General features: G+C 38.3%; 6 protein-coding genes across 6 annotated transcripts; 3 read left to right on the top strand and 3 right to left on the bottom strand.

Annotated features, from left to right (window-relative positions):
- Window positions 1-86: 86 nt before the first annotated feature.
- I206_100372 (argininosuccinate lyase) lies at window positions 87-1,971 on the top strand (the record flags this gene model as incomplete). Its single annotated transcript, XM_019152728.2, has 7 exons — window positions 87-127; window positions 219-248; window positions 316-490; window positions 567-710; window positions 791-1,248; window positions 1,323-1,551; window positions 1,648-1,971. The coding sequence occupies 7 exons, from the start codon at window positions 87-89 to the stop codon at window positions 1,969-1,971; spliced, it is 1,401 nt and encodes a 466-aa protein (XP_019014866.2).
- Window positions 1,972-2,439: 468 nt separating this feature from the next.
- Window positions 2,440-4,464, bottom strand: I206_100371 (uncharacterized protein; the record flags this gene model as incomplete). The annotated part of the gene is made up of 3 exons (XM_019152729.1): window positions 2,440-4,191; window positions 4,270-4,326; window positions 4,381-4,464. 3 exons carry the CDS (start codon window positions 4,462-4,464, stop codon window positions 2,440-2,442), a joined length of 1,893 nt encoding a protein of 630 aa, XP_019014867.1.
- A 414-nt stretch (window positions 4,465-4,878) lies between these two features.
- On the bottom strand, window positions 4,879-5,568 carry I206_100370 (ubiquitin-like protein-NEDD8-like protein RUB3; the record flags this gene model as incomplete). Its single annotated transcript, XM_019152730.1, has 5 exons — window positions 4,879-4,963; window positions 5,024-5,106; window positions 5,330-5,359; window positions 5,418-5,435; window positions 5,551-5,568. The coding sequence occupies 5 exons, from the start codon at window positions 5,566-5,568 to the stop codon at window positions 4,879-4,881; spliced, it is 234 nt and encodes a 77-aa protein (XP_019014868.1).
- Window positions 5,569-5,938: 370 nt separating this feature from the next.
- I206_100369 (uncharacterized protein) lies at window positions 5,939-7,268 on the top strand (the record flags this gene model as incomplete). Its single annotated transcript, XM_019152731.1, has 4 exons — window positions 5,939-6,034; window positions 6,136-6,304; window positions 6,366-6,431; window positions 6,505-7,268. The coding sequence occupies 4 exons, from the start codon at window positions 5,939-5,941 to the stop codon at window positions 7,266-7,268; spliced, it is 1,095 nt and encodes a 364-aa protein (XP_019014869.1).
- A 175-nt stretch (window positions 7,269-7,443) lies between these two features.
- I206_100368 (uncharacterized protein) lies at window positions 7,444-10,684 on the top strand (the record flags this gene model as incomplete). The annotated part of the gene is made up of 3 exons (XM_019152732.1): window positions 7,444-8,084; window positions 8,146-10,085; window positions 10,152-10,684. 3 exons carry the CDS (start codon window positions 7,444-7,446, stop codon window positions 10,682-10,684), a joined length of 3,114 nt encoding a protein of 1,037 aa, XP_019014870.1.
- Window positions 10,685-11,068: 384 nt separating this feature from the next.
- On the bottom strand, window positions 11,069-12,816 carry I206_100367 (uncharacterized protein; the record flags this gene model as incomplete). Its single annotated transcript, XM_019152733.1, has 6 exons — window positions 11,069-11,275; window positions 11,386-11,489; window positions 11,578-11,684; window positions 11,745-12,335; window positions 12,503-12,692; window positions 12,747-12,816. 6 exons carry the CDS (start codon window positions 12,814-12,816, stop codon window positions 11,069-11,071), a joined length of 1,269 nt encoding a protein of 422 aa, XP_019014871.1.
- Between the last annotated feature and the right edge of the window lie 85 nt (window positions 12,817-12,901).

Genomic DNA, 12,901 nt, shown 5'->3' with positions numbered 1-12,901 from the left:
ATATTCAAAGCTGTAGCTCTTCTTTTATTTTGGGTACGATTTATCTCAACTGTATAAGTCACAACAGAGAAGAATTCTCACAAAAAATGGCTGCTGAACAAGATTTCACCAAAAGAAAATTATGGGGGTAAGTCAAGCAATTCTCTTCCAAACTGCCAAGTTTTAAATCCACTCTATTCTGTTATCAAAAGTGACTGATCAAGGAATATGTTCTATAGTGGTCGATTCACCGGATCTACCGACCCTTTGTGAGTGTCTTATCCCTTTTCAAGAATTAGTTATAAATCAAGCTAATCTCCAGATCATCTTCGTCAGAATGCATGAATTCAATCAATCTCTAAAATATGATAAACGAATGTATGCCGCAGATGTTAAAGGGTCAATTGCCTTCTCTAAAGCATTACTCAAAGCTGGTATTTTAGTTGAAAATGAGCAAAAGGAGATTGAGAGAGGATTGAAGATTGTTGAGAGCGAATGGGCGGAAAATAAAGTGAGTTAGCAGAATCTTAATAATTTAACTGTCATCATCTCGCATTTTAGCTGATTATCCATTTTGCGGGGTATAGTTCGTTATTCAACCAGATGATGAGGATATTCACACTGCCAACGAAAGACGATTATCTGAAATTATAGGTAAAGAAATTGGTGGAAAACTTCACACTGGAAGAAGTAGGAATGACCAAGTTGCTACGGATATGCGAATCTGGCTTGTGAGCATAATTATAAAATTGGTTTCTTGCAGTACTTCGTAACATTGTACAGTAAGCTGATGACAATTATGTGAATTTAGATGGAAGAATCCAACCAAGTTGAAGCTTATCTCAAAGATTTACTCAATGTAATGGTATCTCGAGCTGAAAAAGAAGTAGATGCTATAATGCCAGGTTATACACATTTACAAAGAGCTCAACCAGTTAGATGGTCACATTTATTATTATCTCATTCTCAATCTTTTTTAGGAGATTTAGATAGATTGAGACAACTTCAACCTAGAATTTCTGTTTTACCACTTGGATCAGCAGCTTTAGCAGGTAATCCTTATTCGCTTGATAGAGAATTACTTAGAAAAGAGTTAGGATTTAAATCAATTGGAGAAAATTCAATGCACGCTGTAGCAGATAGAGATTTCATTGTGGAATGGTTACAATGGGCTAGTTTATTACAAATTCATATGTCAAGAATGGCTGAAGATTTAATCATTTATTCTTCTGCTGAATTTGGTTTTGTTCAATTAAGTGATGCTTATTCGTAAGTACCTTTTTTCTCATTTTATGTTACTCTGCCTATCAAATTGCCAGCCTACTGATGCTGTCTCCATTTAGCACTGGATCTTCTATAATGCCTCAAAAGAAAAATCCTGACTCTCTCGAATTACTTAGAGGTAAAGCAGGTAGAACTTTTGGTCAAATGGCAGGATTTATGATGTCACTTAAAGGTGTTCCTTCAACATATAATAAAGATCTTCAAGAAGATAAGGAACCTTTATTCGATGCAGTAGATACAGTTTCAGCTGCTCTTAGAATCGCAGAAGGTGTCATAGCTACTTTGAGCGTAAGTGGTTTTTTCTTTTGGCTTTATCTTCACACTCGGATCTATAAATACAATTACACCATGAGCTAATTTGTAATAATCTTTTTTTTTGGGTAGATCAATACCGAAAAAATGTTTGCAGCATGTACAATGGATATGTTAGCTACAGATATTGCAGATTATTTAGTTAGAAAAGGTGTACCATTTAGAGAGACTCATCATATTTCAGGACAATCAGTTGCATTAGCTGAAAAAAATAAAATTCAAATTTCAGATTTAACTTTAAATCAATGGAAAGAACTTTCATCACATTTTGATGAAGATGTTAAAGATGTTTTTAATTTTGAAAATTCTGTTGAAAAAAGAAATGCAATTGGTGGACCTGCTAGAGAAATGATTAAAAGACAAGTTAATATTGCTAGGCAAAGAATTGGACAATAAATTTTCAAGCGAGTGAAAAAAGCGAATAGGCAATTTAATTCGTGCTTGATAGAAAGGTTTTGTAGATATATTGAATTTGAAATGAAAATATATAATCAAATATGCATCATATCCATTATTACATTCTCAATTCATGACTTGCAAATCAACGGTCAGTTTTAAAAGCGTTAATTGCGTTATGAAGGGAGTATGACTGTAACGCGATGTGCGGCAATTACTATAGACAAATGCATGAAAATTGAAAGATAAATGACATGATGAAAAGTCCACACTACAACTATATTGGACAATTTGAATTCTATAGACTCGATAATAATTTCTTAAACCCTTTGATTTCATTCATTTATTCCAACTTTGAAAACATACTTTTACTTTAATTTTCCTTCACTTTACTCTATTTAGAGAAGACGCCTACTACTACTAATACTACTACTACTACTACTACTACTACTACTACTACTACTACTATTACTCCTTCCAAGCACTTTTAATTTTACTAATTTCATTTTCCCACCAAATTAATCTATTTTTTTCTTCATTTTCAATAACTTTAATTAATCTACCACCACCAAATTCTCTTTCTTTCCAAATTGAATTTAATCTTTGTTCTGCATCACACCAAAATAATTTCCATTTTTTATCATTTGTTAATTTAAATCCATTTGATCTTTCAAAATACCATTTATTAATTGGATTATTTGATTTACTTCTCCAAACTAAATCTCTTCCAATTCCAACACCTTTTAAAGAACCAATTGAAGGATTTGATGCATCTAATAAACCTAATCCATAAGTTTCATCACGTAATGCAACCCATAAAAAATCAACTGTTCCATCACCTTGATTTTTTGGATTAACTGCAAATTTATCTAAATAACAAATTGATTTTTTTGTTTTTTCTTTTTCATTAAATTTAGATTTTCCTTCTAAAGTACAAATTGCTGCACCTGAATAATCACCTACAATTATAACAAAATCTAAATCATTTTTTAATCTTTTATAAAAATTTTCTTCATCTAAATTTTTTTTAAATGAAAATTCTAATAAATCTTTTAATTTTTTTAAATTAATTTCTTTAAATGATCTTAAAACTCTAACTTGTAAACCTTTTCTAATTATTGTAGGTGTATCTCTTGTAATTCTGCCTTCTGAATTATTAATTAAAGAATGTGGTAAAGAAGCTGAATGTGCAGGTTTATTTGTAATTAAATTAGCTATCATTGAAGAAGAAGATCTATGTGAAACTATTAAAGCAGAAGATTCAGGTGGCATATATTCTAAACATTCTTTTGATAATTTTAAATTAAATAAACTTGTAGGATGTGTATCTTTCCAAGAATTTTGAAAAGTTTTATTAATATATTCAAATTCTGAAGATAAATTAATTGATAAATGTGGTAAACCTTGTCTTGCATAAGAAGGTATACCACCTTCTCTATTTATAACTAATAATCTTAATGGTGTTAAATCATATTTTGAATTTGAATTCGAATTCGAATTTGATGTATTTGATGAATTTGATGAATTTGAAAGTGACATTGATTTTGCTAAAGCTAATAAAACTTTATTACTTGAAATTCTTCTTGATCTACATCCTTCATCTAATGCAACAGGTAAAAGAACTGGAATTTCACCTTCCATTACTGCTCTTCTAACATGATCTAATCCTTCTTCTTCTATAAAAACTTCATTTTCTTCTTCTTCTGATTCTATTACATTTTTATTTTTATTTTTATCTTTATCATTTTCATTTATTCTTGCTACAGTTGAAAAAATTGGTCTTGCAATTGATCTATGACGTGATAAAAAATGAACAACTCTTTCAACTTCTTTTCTAACAATTGATCTTTGTCTTTGAGCTTCAAATCTATCTTTTGATTCAATTGTAGGTAAATCATCTCTATCTACAACAATTACACTAACTAAACCTAATTTTTGAAGATGAGCCATACCTTTACAAATTGAATCTAATTGTGCATCTGTAAATGGACCTTGAATTTTAACTAAAGCAGGTCGACGAATAATTGGATTTAATAAAGAATTAACTAAAGGATTTTCAGCTTGAGATTCAGTTTTGTTAGAAGTAGAAGTTGAGGTTGTTGTTATATCAGAAGTAGTAGAAGGAATGATTGGAGTTTGAGGTGGTGGAGCGAAAGAAGAGAGATAAGAACGAGAATCTCGAACAGAAGGTGAAGCTTGTAAGATTGATAAGATGAAATCCTAAATATTTGATTAACAAATAAGCTTCATCCGAATAAATCAAGCAGGTCAAATATTTATTATAGAACGATTCCTTACATTGTCTTCGCTTGCTATATCGCGGAGCAGTTGAGAATCGTGTCGATATCGAAATTGCTATGTTCAAATGTAAGCTTCGTACCTATCCGTAGCCAATTATGATAGACATACAATACAATTTGCTGAGACTCGCCCGTTCCTTCGAAGACTAGATGATTTGACCGGTGAAAGCAAACCCTGTATACGAATTTTCATTATGGACTATTTCCTCCGTCCGAGTCTGCTATACCTGAGCTCTGATAGGGATTGAAATTGATCACTCAATGCTTTGCAATGTTTTTCTGATGTTATTTTGTAAGACGAAACAAATAAACGACTAAACTTTGTTGCATAAATAACCGACTCAAAAGACTTGAAAACACAAACACTTACGCAAAAGTGGAGGAATCAAAGATCAATTACCGGCGGGATCACCTAATTCATGATATATCTATGTTGCAATCGTACAAGTCAGAGTGAACTCAAGTTTGAATATGAACAAATATCTCAAGGGATATGAGAAATGGTATACAAATTATGCATGATTCTTCTACCTGATGCTATTGAAGAGGTCCCTCTCCACACTCCTTCCGCTATCTCCACAACCACATTATCCAATCGAGGCGAATCTTAACGTCCACCTCTCAAAGCTAATACCAAGTGAATGACTGCTCCTGCGTTAATCTTATAATCTTGAATAGCTTTGTCGTCGGCCCTACCAATTATGAAGGTTTATAAGCTATCACTCAAGATGATATTCAGTGAGCGAGCTTACATGGCTTTACCACCAAAAATCAAACGTTGTTGTACTGGTGGAATTCCTGCTTTCTCTTCGACTCTTTCTTTCACCTTGTTGATCTATGAGTGATATATCAGTATATGTTCAGCACTTAGTCGTATTTTTTGGTGAAGATGAGGGATTGAAGGGAAAGAGCGGGATGAGGATATGAAAGCTCTCCCAATTATCAGTAATTGGCTTGGCAAGATCATGTCTGATGTTGAGATCTGATCTGATGTGAAGTATGAAACGATGGGAGTAGAATATCGAATAAGTGAAATAGATAGGTATAAGCAGACTGACGGTCATATCTGGTTGCACATCGATGTCGACCTGGATTATTTGTCAGCTGTTTAGTCGGATAAGGCGACTCGATCAATTACCAGCTTACCTCTTTACCGGTGAGAGTCTAAATCAATGTGATATTAGTATTACGTTCAAATACACGACTTTTTCCATACTCAACACCCCATCAAAGGACAAATGATGATGATCGGAAGGGAGGGAAAGTTGATTCAACTTACCTTGACTTTAACGATCATTCTGTAAATACACCTTCTAACCTTTTTCCTGTTTCCGTTTTATAGTTTATTTGGTTGTTTAATATCCGTATTTCGCGAGATTGATCTTCTGTAAAAGTAGTGTAATGAAGTTTATGATGAGAATGATGAAAGCAGAAGGAGAAAGAGGAATGATAAATAGAAAATGAGTAATGAGATTTGATGAGTTTAACGTTTCAGGGTATATGCGGGGTAAGTCGGTGGAGGGTGTCCAGTGGCAAAATCATACTTTTCATTCGTGACTGACCTTTACTTTTCCTTTCTTTTAGCTCTTAAATTTGAGTCAAGTATATTTGTGAAGCAGGCATCAGTGTTCTGTGAAGGGTTTACAGGTACATGGGGGCCCTCGAAGATGCCTACATGGAAAACCTGGCCCGATACACAGGCTGAAGAGAGGCAGGAAGGGACAAAGCAAGTTGTTAAGGGGAAAGGAAAGGGAAAAGGAAGAGTAAGTGTTCTAATTCCAGGACTCCATGTCGCAATCAAGCATCGCGAGCCCACAAAATTACTTCGAAAAGTGGAAACAAAAGCTCATTCCTGAATGCGTAGACTTCTAAAGTCAATTCCACATCAAGCAGAAAGAGCAAAGTTTCGTCTACAGGGAAATCATCAACGTCTCGTCAGCTCGAGGATGACAAGACTAAACAATCGATTCCAAAGAGCAATGCCGAGGAAGAGAATGACGCAGAAAGCGAAAGTAGAGAAGGACCTAGAAAAGGTAAAGTATCCATCGTCACTATGCTCAGACTCCCGGGTGCTGCTGATTGTTTTTGATATAGGGGTCTTTGGGATGCTCGATGCCATTCTACCAGCACCTAAAACTTCAACAGCAAGAGTGGCTGAAGGTGCGGCAATGGAGCACTAGTCTGCTGCCGAATAACGATACGCTATGTCTGACATGATTTACTCTTATCACAGGTACATTATCCTTCTCCAAGAAACCTACGCCCGCAAGAAAGAGCCGAAGTTGCAAGAAACCGAAAGGAAAAGGGAAAGAGAAAGAGAAAGAACCTGAGGTTGATGATGGAGCTTACAATGATATTGGGATATGGATCCCAAATCCCTTACCAAGCGAAGAGCTCGACAACACAGCGGAGATCGATGAATTGGAAGAAGAATTGCAAGCTTCCCTCGGGGCTCTATCAACGCCAAAGAACAAATCCAAGGGAAAAAGTTCACACAATATGCTGAACTCGTTGTCCTCTCCGCCCCCTACCAAGCTGATAACTCCAGCTCTGGGCAGAGAGGTCATGAATCCTAGAGTATTGGATGATACGCCCTTACCATTCCACCCACATCAGTCGTATACTCCACCGAAGTATATCAATCACCTCCCAATACTCTTTCATAGAACCCCAAAAGCCAAAGGGCTCGCACATCAAGACAAACAAAGGACAAACGCTCCCCGTACTATAGATGAAGCTCTTCCAAGACCTATCTCGCTTTCAATCTCCCCAGAGACCGATGACCAAGGCACACGAGTATCAGCTCAGAGTCCCATCACACGATCCAAAACACGTAGATCAATTCAGCGTGAAGAAAGAGAGGAAGTTGCGCGACTCAGCACTACTGATGAAGACGATGACGAAAGCAAGATTCCGCCTCCTTCTTTCTTGTCTCGAAGATATGAGGCTGAAACAGCTGTCCGAGAGCACCTGGTGTTGACAAGAGAACAAGCTTAAAGGACCGAACGGTGAGTTGCTCAATATCACCGGCTCTGTCATGAACCTCTTCGTAGATGAAAAGTAACATAACATCTCTAGCAATCTTGGGCACCGCACGCAACGCAACATCTTAGTACCTAGTAGCGATGCCGAGCAATCTGTGCCTCCGGAAACTCAGCAACGTGATATCGTCATGAACAGCAGAGCTCATTCTAGTGCTCCTGCCGGCTACTCAAGAGACAAGAGCAAGTCAACCTTCCGAAAGACGCGCAGGTACGGGAAGGGAAGATCTCACGCTTTTCAGCACGGTCTTCCTCTACCTTTAGTCGCCACATCACAAAGTGGAGCTCTTACGCCTCCGCCGGCCCCTCCTGTCCGATCCTCATATCGCGGTGCTAAAAGAAAGGGCTCAACAAGTTTCTGGAGAGATCCCTCCTGTTCTCCTGACGCGGTCGACGCATTTGATCAACTCAATGACCGGCACCAAGAGGATTTTCCGGACCACATCCCAATTCGAAAAAAGAGAAAGACATATGCCCGCAATGGTCCCGCTCCTAACGAAAGGTTACTTGGCTTGTTCGGTGAGGATGAGAACGAACCACCTAGATACAGACATAAGAGAGGCAAAACTCCAAGGCTCCGTCTGACCAAAACTTTCAGGCTGCCCGAGTCGGAAAATGAGGATTTGGACAGCGATACACAGGCTATGAATCGAGATGAAAGGAGAAGAAAGAGACGAAAAAAAGCTATCAATAAAAGACACAACATCATAGCTGAAGAAGGGCCTCAACTACATTTGACACAGGATCGACTTTGTCAAGACCGAGTGAAACAGTAAGTATTATTGTATCTCGGGAACACCTCATTTGGGATTTGGCTAATCGGTCATCTTCAGATACGTCCAAAAGGTCGCTCAGACTCTCCCAACCCCCAAAAGGCCCCTGCGAGACATCAAAGCGGTACGTCAGAGGAGCTACAAGAAGATGCTCGGTGAGCCGCGACACGCTAGTAAGCCAATCGACACAATCTCCTGGACAGACTATAAGGCGAGATACAGACCACCTCTCCAGCCGTTGAACGAATCTACTTCTTCAAACTCCAGACCATCCCATAGTGATCGGCTTGGGGAGAGAGTAAGCGAATTGATTGCTGCAGGGAGAAAAGCAAGGTTGGAAGTCTCCATTCGGAAACAACGCCCAGTCACACGGGACTTCACACCCAAACTCCCTCTAGCGGCATTAAATCCTTCCCAGGAAGATCCCCAAAACGACGATGCCATCCGTGTGGAACCCAACTTGCCTTCTAGAAAGAGAGGTTCATCACTTGGACTCCCTGTGCTCCCGCAAAACCAATACAAGCTCAATTTCACCAATAAAGACAAAGCTTATATTCCAAAATCAACGAATACCGATACATCCCGCTCCGAGAATCCTTCGCACAGTATTCGCCTGGGCGATTTTGACGTCTTGGGTCATGTCATGTATAAGCCTCCTTCATCTTTGAAAAAGAAGAAACCAACACCACTCGCTTTCAGACGAGCTGTCCCGCCTGGAGACAAATTGCCTGACCAGTCATCGGCCATAGCTCCTGTGTATGATCATAGTCGACACATGCAGCAGGATAGAGATGATCCAATCGTCCCGTTCTCTCAGCCCGTGGATCATCCAGACGAATTACAAGCGCGCCCTATTGACTACAGGGAGCTTCAACTGGCTGAAAGACTATTGACTGATCAAGTCGCTCGACCAGAATCGCTTCCATCGGCACAAACAGCCTTGGGCTATCACCAGTTTGTCAATCATCTGTATGAGGGAAATACCCGCGAGCACGAAACCCGTCCTCAAGTGATTGTTCAAAGACAAGAGCACACTGTCGATACCGACCCGCAAGTTCCTCAGATTACTCATGCACCAACACTCGGGTCGGGCGGTCCTTATGGTCTCCCTCGGGCTGATCAAGATCCTCTCATCCCCTCACCTTCTGGATATTTCACGAATGAACCCATGACCGATCTAGATGCTTTAGCACAGTTGTTCCCCACTTCAATCTCACAGATTGATTGGCAAGCAATCCAAAAAGAGTTTGAACCATCTCAAATGGTCACGGTCGATGACTTTCTACCTGAACAAGGACCAGAAAGACAGAAGGAAGGAGGTGATATAGGTCAAAGTAAGCCTTTCATTCCGACTATACCAAACTTCACCAGGAGCCCATCGGAAGATATCGCTGAACCACCAGTAAAAGATACTAGAACGCTTCTCCAGGCTATCCCACAAGTTCAGCTACCTGGAATTGCCCCGGCGCCACAACGATCTACCTCAAAGCGAATGTCAGGTATGGACATGACCAAACATCTTTTGGATCGACCCATTGATCCTTCGATCGTTCAACATATCAACAAAACTTTCACGGAATATAAAGGCAAAGGGAAATCCAGCTCTGTTCCTTCCAGGAGATCCCGCAAGGAAGAGCGAGCCAAGAGGGTCCAAGAGAAACATAGCAGACAAAAGAGGCAGCAGCAACAGATGCCAATTACTGACTTCACAAGACAGCAAGAGCCAATCCCACCGGTTGTACAAGAAGTCGAAGGAACGGATGAACTCTGGGAAACGCCTCAAGTGCATCAGCAGGTATCACCATCCTTGACCGAAGCGTATAGAGATATTCATCCACCTCGTTTAGAGCACGCAGAAAAGAGATCACAAACTTCTGCTCCAGCCAGGTTCAGTCTATCCAATCAACCAGTCATCAGAAACTATAAGGAAGCTAAACAACCTAGTATTAAAGCATTGGAAGAGAGGAATTATCGATCATCTCGTGAAGCTGTTGAGCAAAGTCAGTCTTTGAAAATATGATTCGACTCCCAGCTGATCATTGCTAATGAGATTTCGATCTATGTAGTTTTCAGACCCCCTATTGGAAGAATTGAGACTGGACCTCCTGGTGAAATTGGCGATGCGGTATATGAAGATACTGAAGTGGATCCGTCAACTCAACTTCCTCTTTCAAGTCATGTATCGGAAAATCGCAAATTGAGCAAAACGAGAACCAACTCGTTTGCTAATAGATTCAGAGATGCTGAGCAATCTGGACCATATGGGAATGCTTGGAGAACTGAAGTAAAGTCTGGTCCAATATCACATTCAAAACAAAATGAGGATTTCATCTCTCAGTCTTTTGAAAATAGTTTGAATTGGCTGGGAAGTAAACAACAAGGTGGAAATCCATTTGAAGAAGATTTGAGAGTATTTGGAGGTAATTCTTCATTTCCTATCGAAAGCAATCTCGAAGTTGGTCCGTCAATCTACTGGGATAATAAAGTTCCTCAATCTGCCGAAAATAGAAGCTTGAATAGGGAGCAGAATAACAATAACAGAAAGAATGGAAAGAGGTTTTTATCCTTTGGTAATTGGGACGATTCCCTTGTGAGCTAAGCAAGGGAATTTGGAAAAGTCAGTTCAGATTAGCAAAGATATTTGTAGATTTCGAAGGACAATCATGATAACCTTATTCATCGACACCAAATCAATTGTATTCCTATAACATCGAACATTTCGCATTCCCATCATGTCATCCACTGTAGTGTTAGTATTATAATCGTTGTATATATGTAAAAAGTGAATTACTAAGTTGTAAGTATGTTGTATATAATCATTGTAGAGATTTCGTCGTTGTATAATAGTGATATCAAACAACATGCATGATGATCAAAAAAGTGAATTATAATAACAATATGCTACAAAACTCCAGAATGGACTGTTGAAATTGATCTCAATCTGACCACATGTACAGTACACACTGGATGAATACAGACAAATTTAGGTCTCAGTTGGATCAGCTTTCCAACCTCTTTCAACACCTTCTAATTGTTTTTTCTTAATCCATTCATAAACTATACTAAAATCTTTATTTGCCCATTCACCTTTATTTTCATTACAAACAGCTTCATAAATACTTTTTGATGCCCATGTCATTGGTATTGGTAAATCTAAAATTGCAGCTGCTTCTAAAGCTAATCCTGCATCCTGGAAAATAAAATAAAAAAATTATAAAAAGTAAGAAAATATAAAATTAATCATGATTTTGAGGGGAATAAAATTTCATTTTCTTTTTTTAAGTTTAAAAAAAAACTTACTTTTAACATTAAACGAGATTGAAAACCACCTTGATAATTTCTTGATCCTGGTGAATTTTCAATTTCTTTTAAAGGTGAATTTAATTTAGATGACCATGATTGACCTTTTTTTTTGGTAAAAAATGAATTTCATTTATTATGATAAGATATATAAGTTCAATCTTTGATATTGATTTTTCCTTCTTGACTTACCTGAAGAAGTATTTATAACATCATTTAATAAAATTGGATCAATACCTAAACTTCTACCTAATGATAAACCTTCTGCTAAGGCAATTTGATTGATAGATAATATCAAGCTAATATCGAATGTCATCAGCTAGTTCCATGAGATGGGATAAGTTTTGCGGGGGATTTACTTATTACACACTTTCACTCCTACACCTTTACCATTTCCACCACAATATACAACTCTATTATCCTTTGCCATTGTTTTCAATAAGGGTATTGCCAAATCCGTTGCTGAAGAACAAGGTGATCCAAACATAATTGTAAGTTCACCCTTTTTAGCTGCTATTGTACCACCTGATACAGGTGCATCAAGCATGTAGACTTTACCAGAAGTTTCTTGATGGACACGCTGAGCTATTGATGTAGCTGATGTAGGTGAAAGGGTTGTACAGTCAATCAAAAGTGTATGTGCCTCGTTCGGTAATGAAGGGCTATTCAGTGACGCAGTGGAATAATCTTGGGAAATCGTAGATGATGAAACATTAGACGATTCTGTATTGGGTGGAATGCCAGAAGAAATTGTAGTAGAGGATGATAAGTTTTCGATATCTGCGTTTTCTTTTGATTGAGATTTCATCGACAGGGATGCTAGAGGTTGGGAATTTTCAGATAGGGAGAGTAGACCTGATATTATTCCATCTTTACTATCTAGATAAACGCTTTCCACTTGTGGAGTCGAAGGTAACATCGTCAAAATACGAGAAGCCGTTTTGGCCATTCTGAGATTTCATCAGCCAAAAGCAGATAATAAGATGAGCAAGTGATGAGCAGATAATAGGTCAAACAGGTACACGGGTCAAGTCAAGGTTAGTGAATCAGACACACGGTTGATATCAACAGCTGAGACCTAGGTTGTGTCGTACGTCGCACAGTCAATCAAACTTACTCTCTCCCATTCTCAACTCTCTCCACTTGATTAACTAGCTCAATTCCTCCCTTTTCCCGTAATTCTGATAAAAAGGCGGATACCCTGCTTTCATCTTGCTCACAGATAGTAAACTTAGGTGACGACTCTGCATTGTCACTTTGACGAGATATGTAAGTCTTAGTGAACAGATTGAGAGCCATGGGATGACCTGTAATCAAGATATTAGCTGAACTGATCCCGCTAAGGTCTTTACAAAGCTTACCCATAGCTCCTAGCCCGATCCATCCTATAGTGGATGCTCTGGATTGAATTATTGAGGTAGGTCTCAGCATATTACTTTGGATTCAGCTTGCAGAGTAAGCAGTATATGTCGTTACATTTGAGATATAGATTATGAGGTGTCAACAGTACATCCAT

The sequence above is a fragment of the Kwoniella pini genome, chromosome 1, assembly GCF_000512605.2.
Source record: "Kwoniella pini CBS 10737 chromosome 1, complete sequence".
NCBI lineage: Eukaryota > Fungi > Basidiomycota > Tremellomycetes > Tremellales > Cryptococcaceae > Kwoniella > Kwoniella pini.
This window is presented reverse-complemented; position numbering and strand designations above follow the sequence as displayed.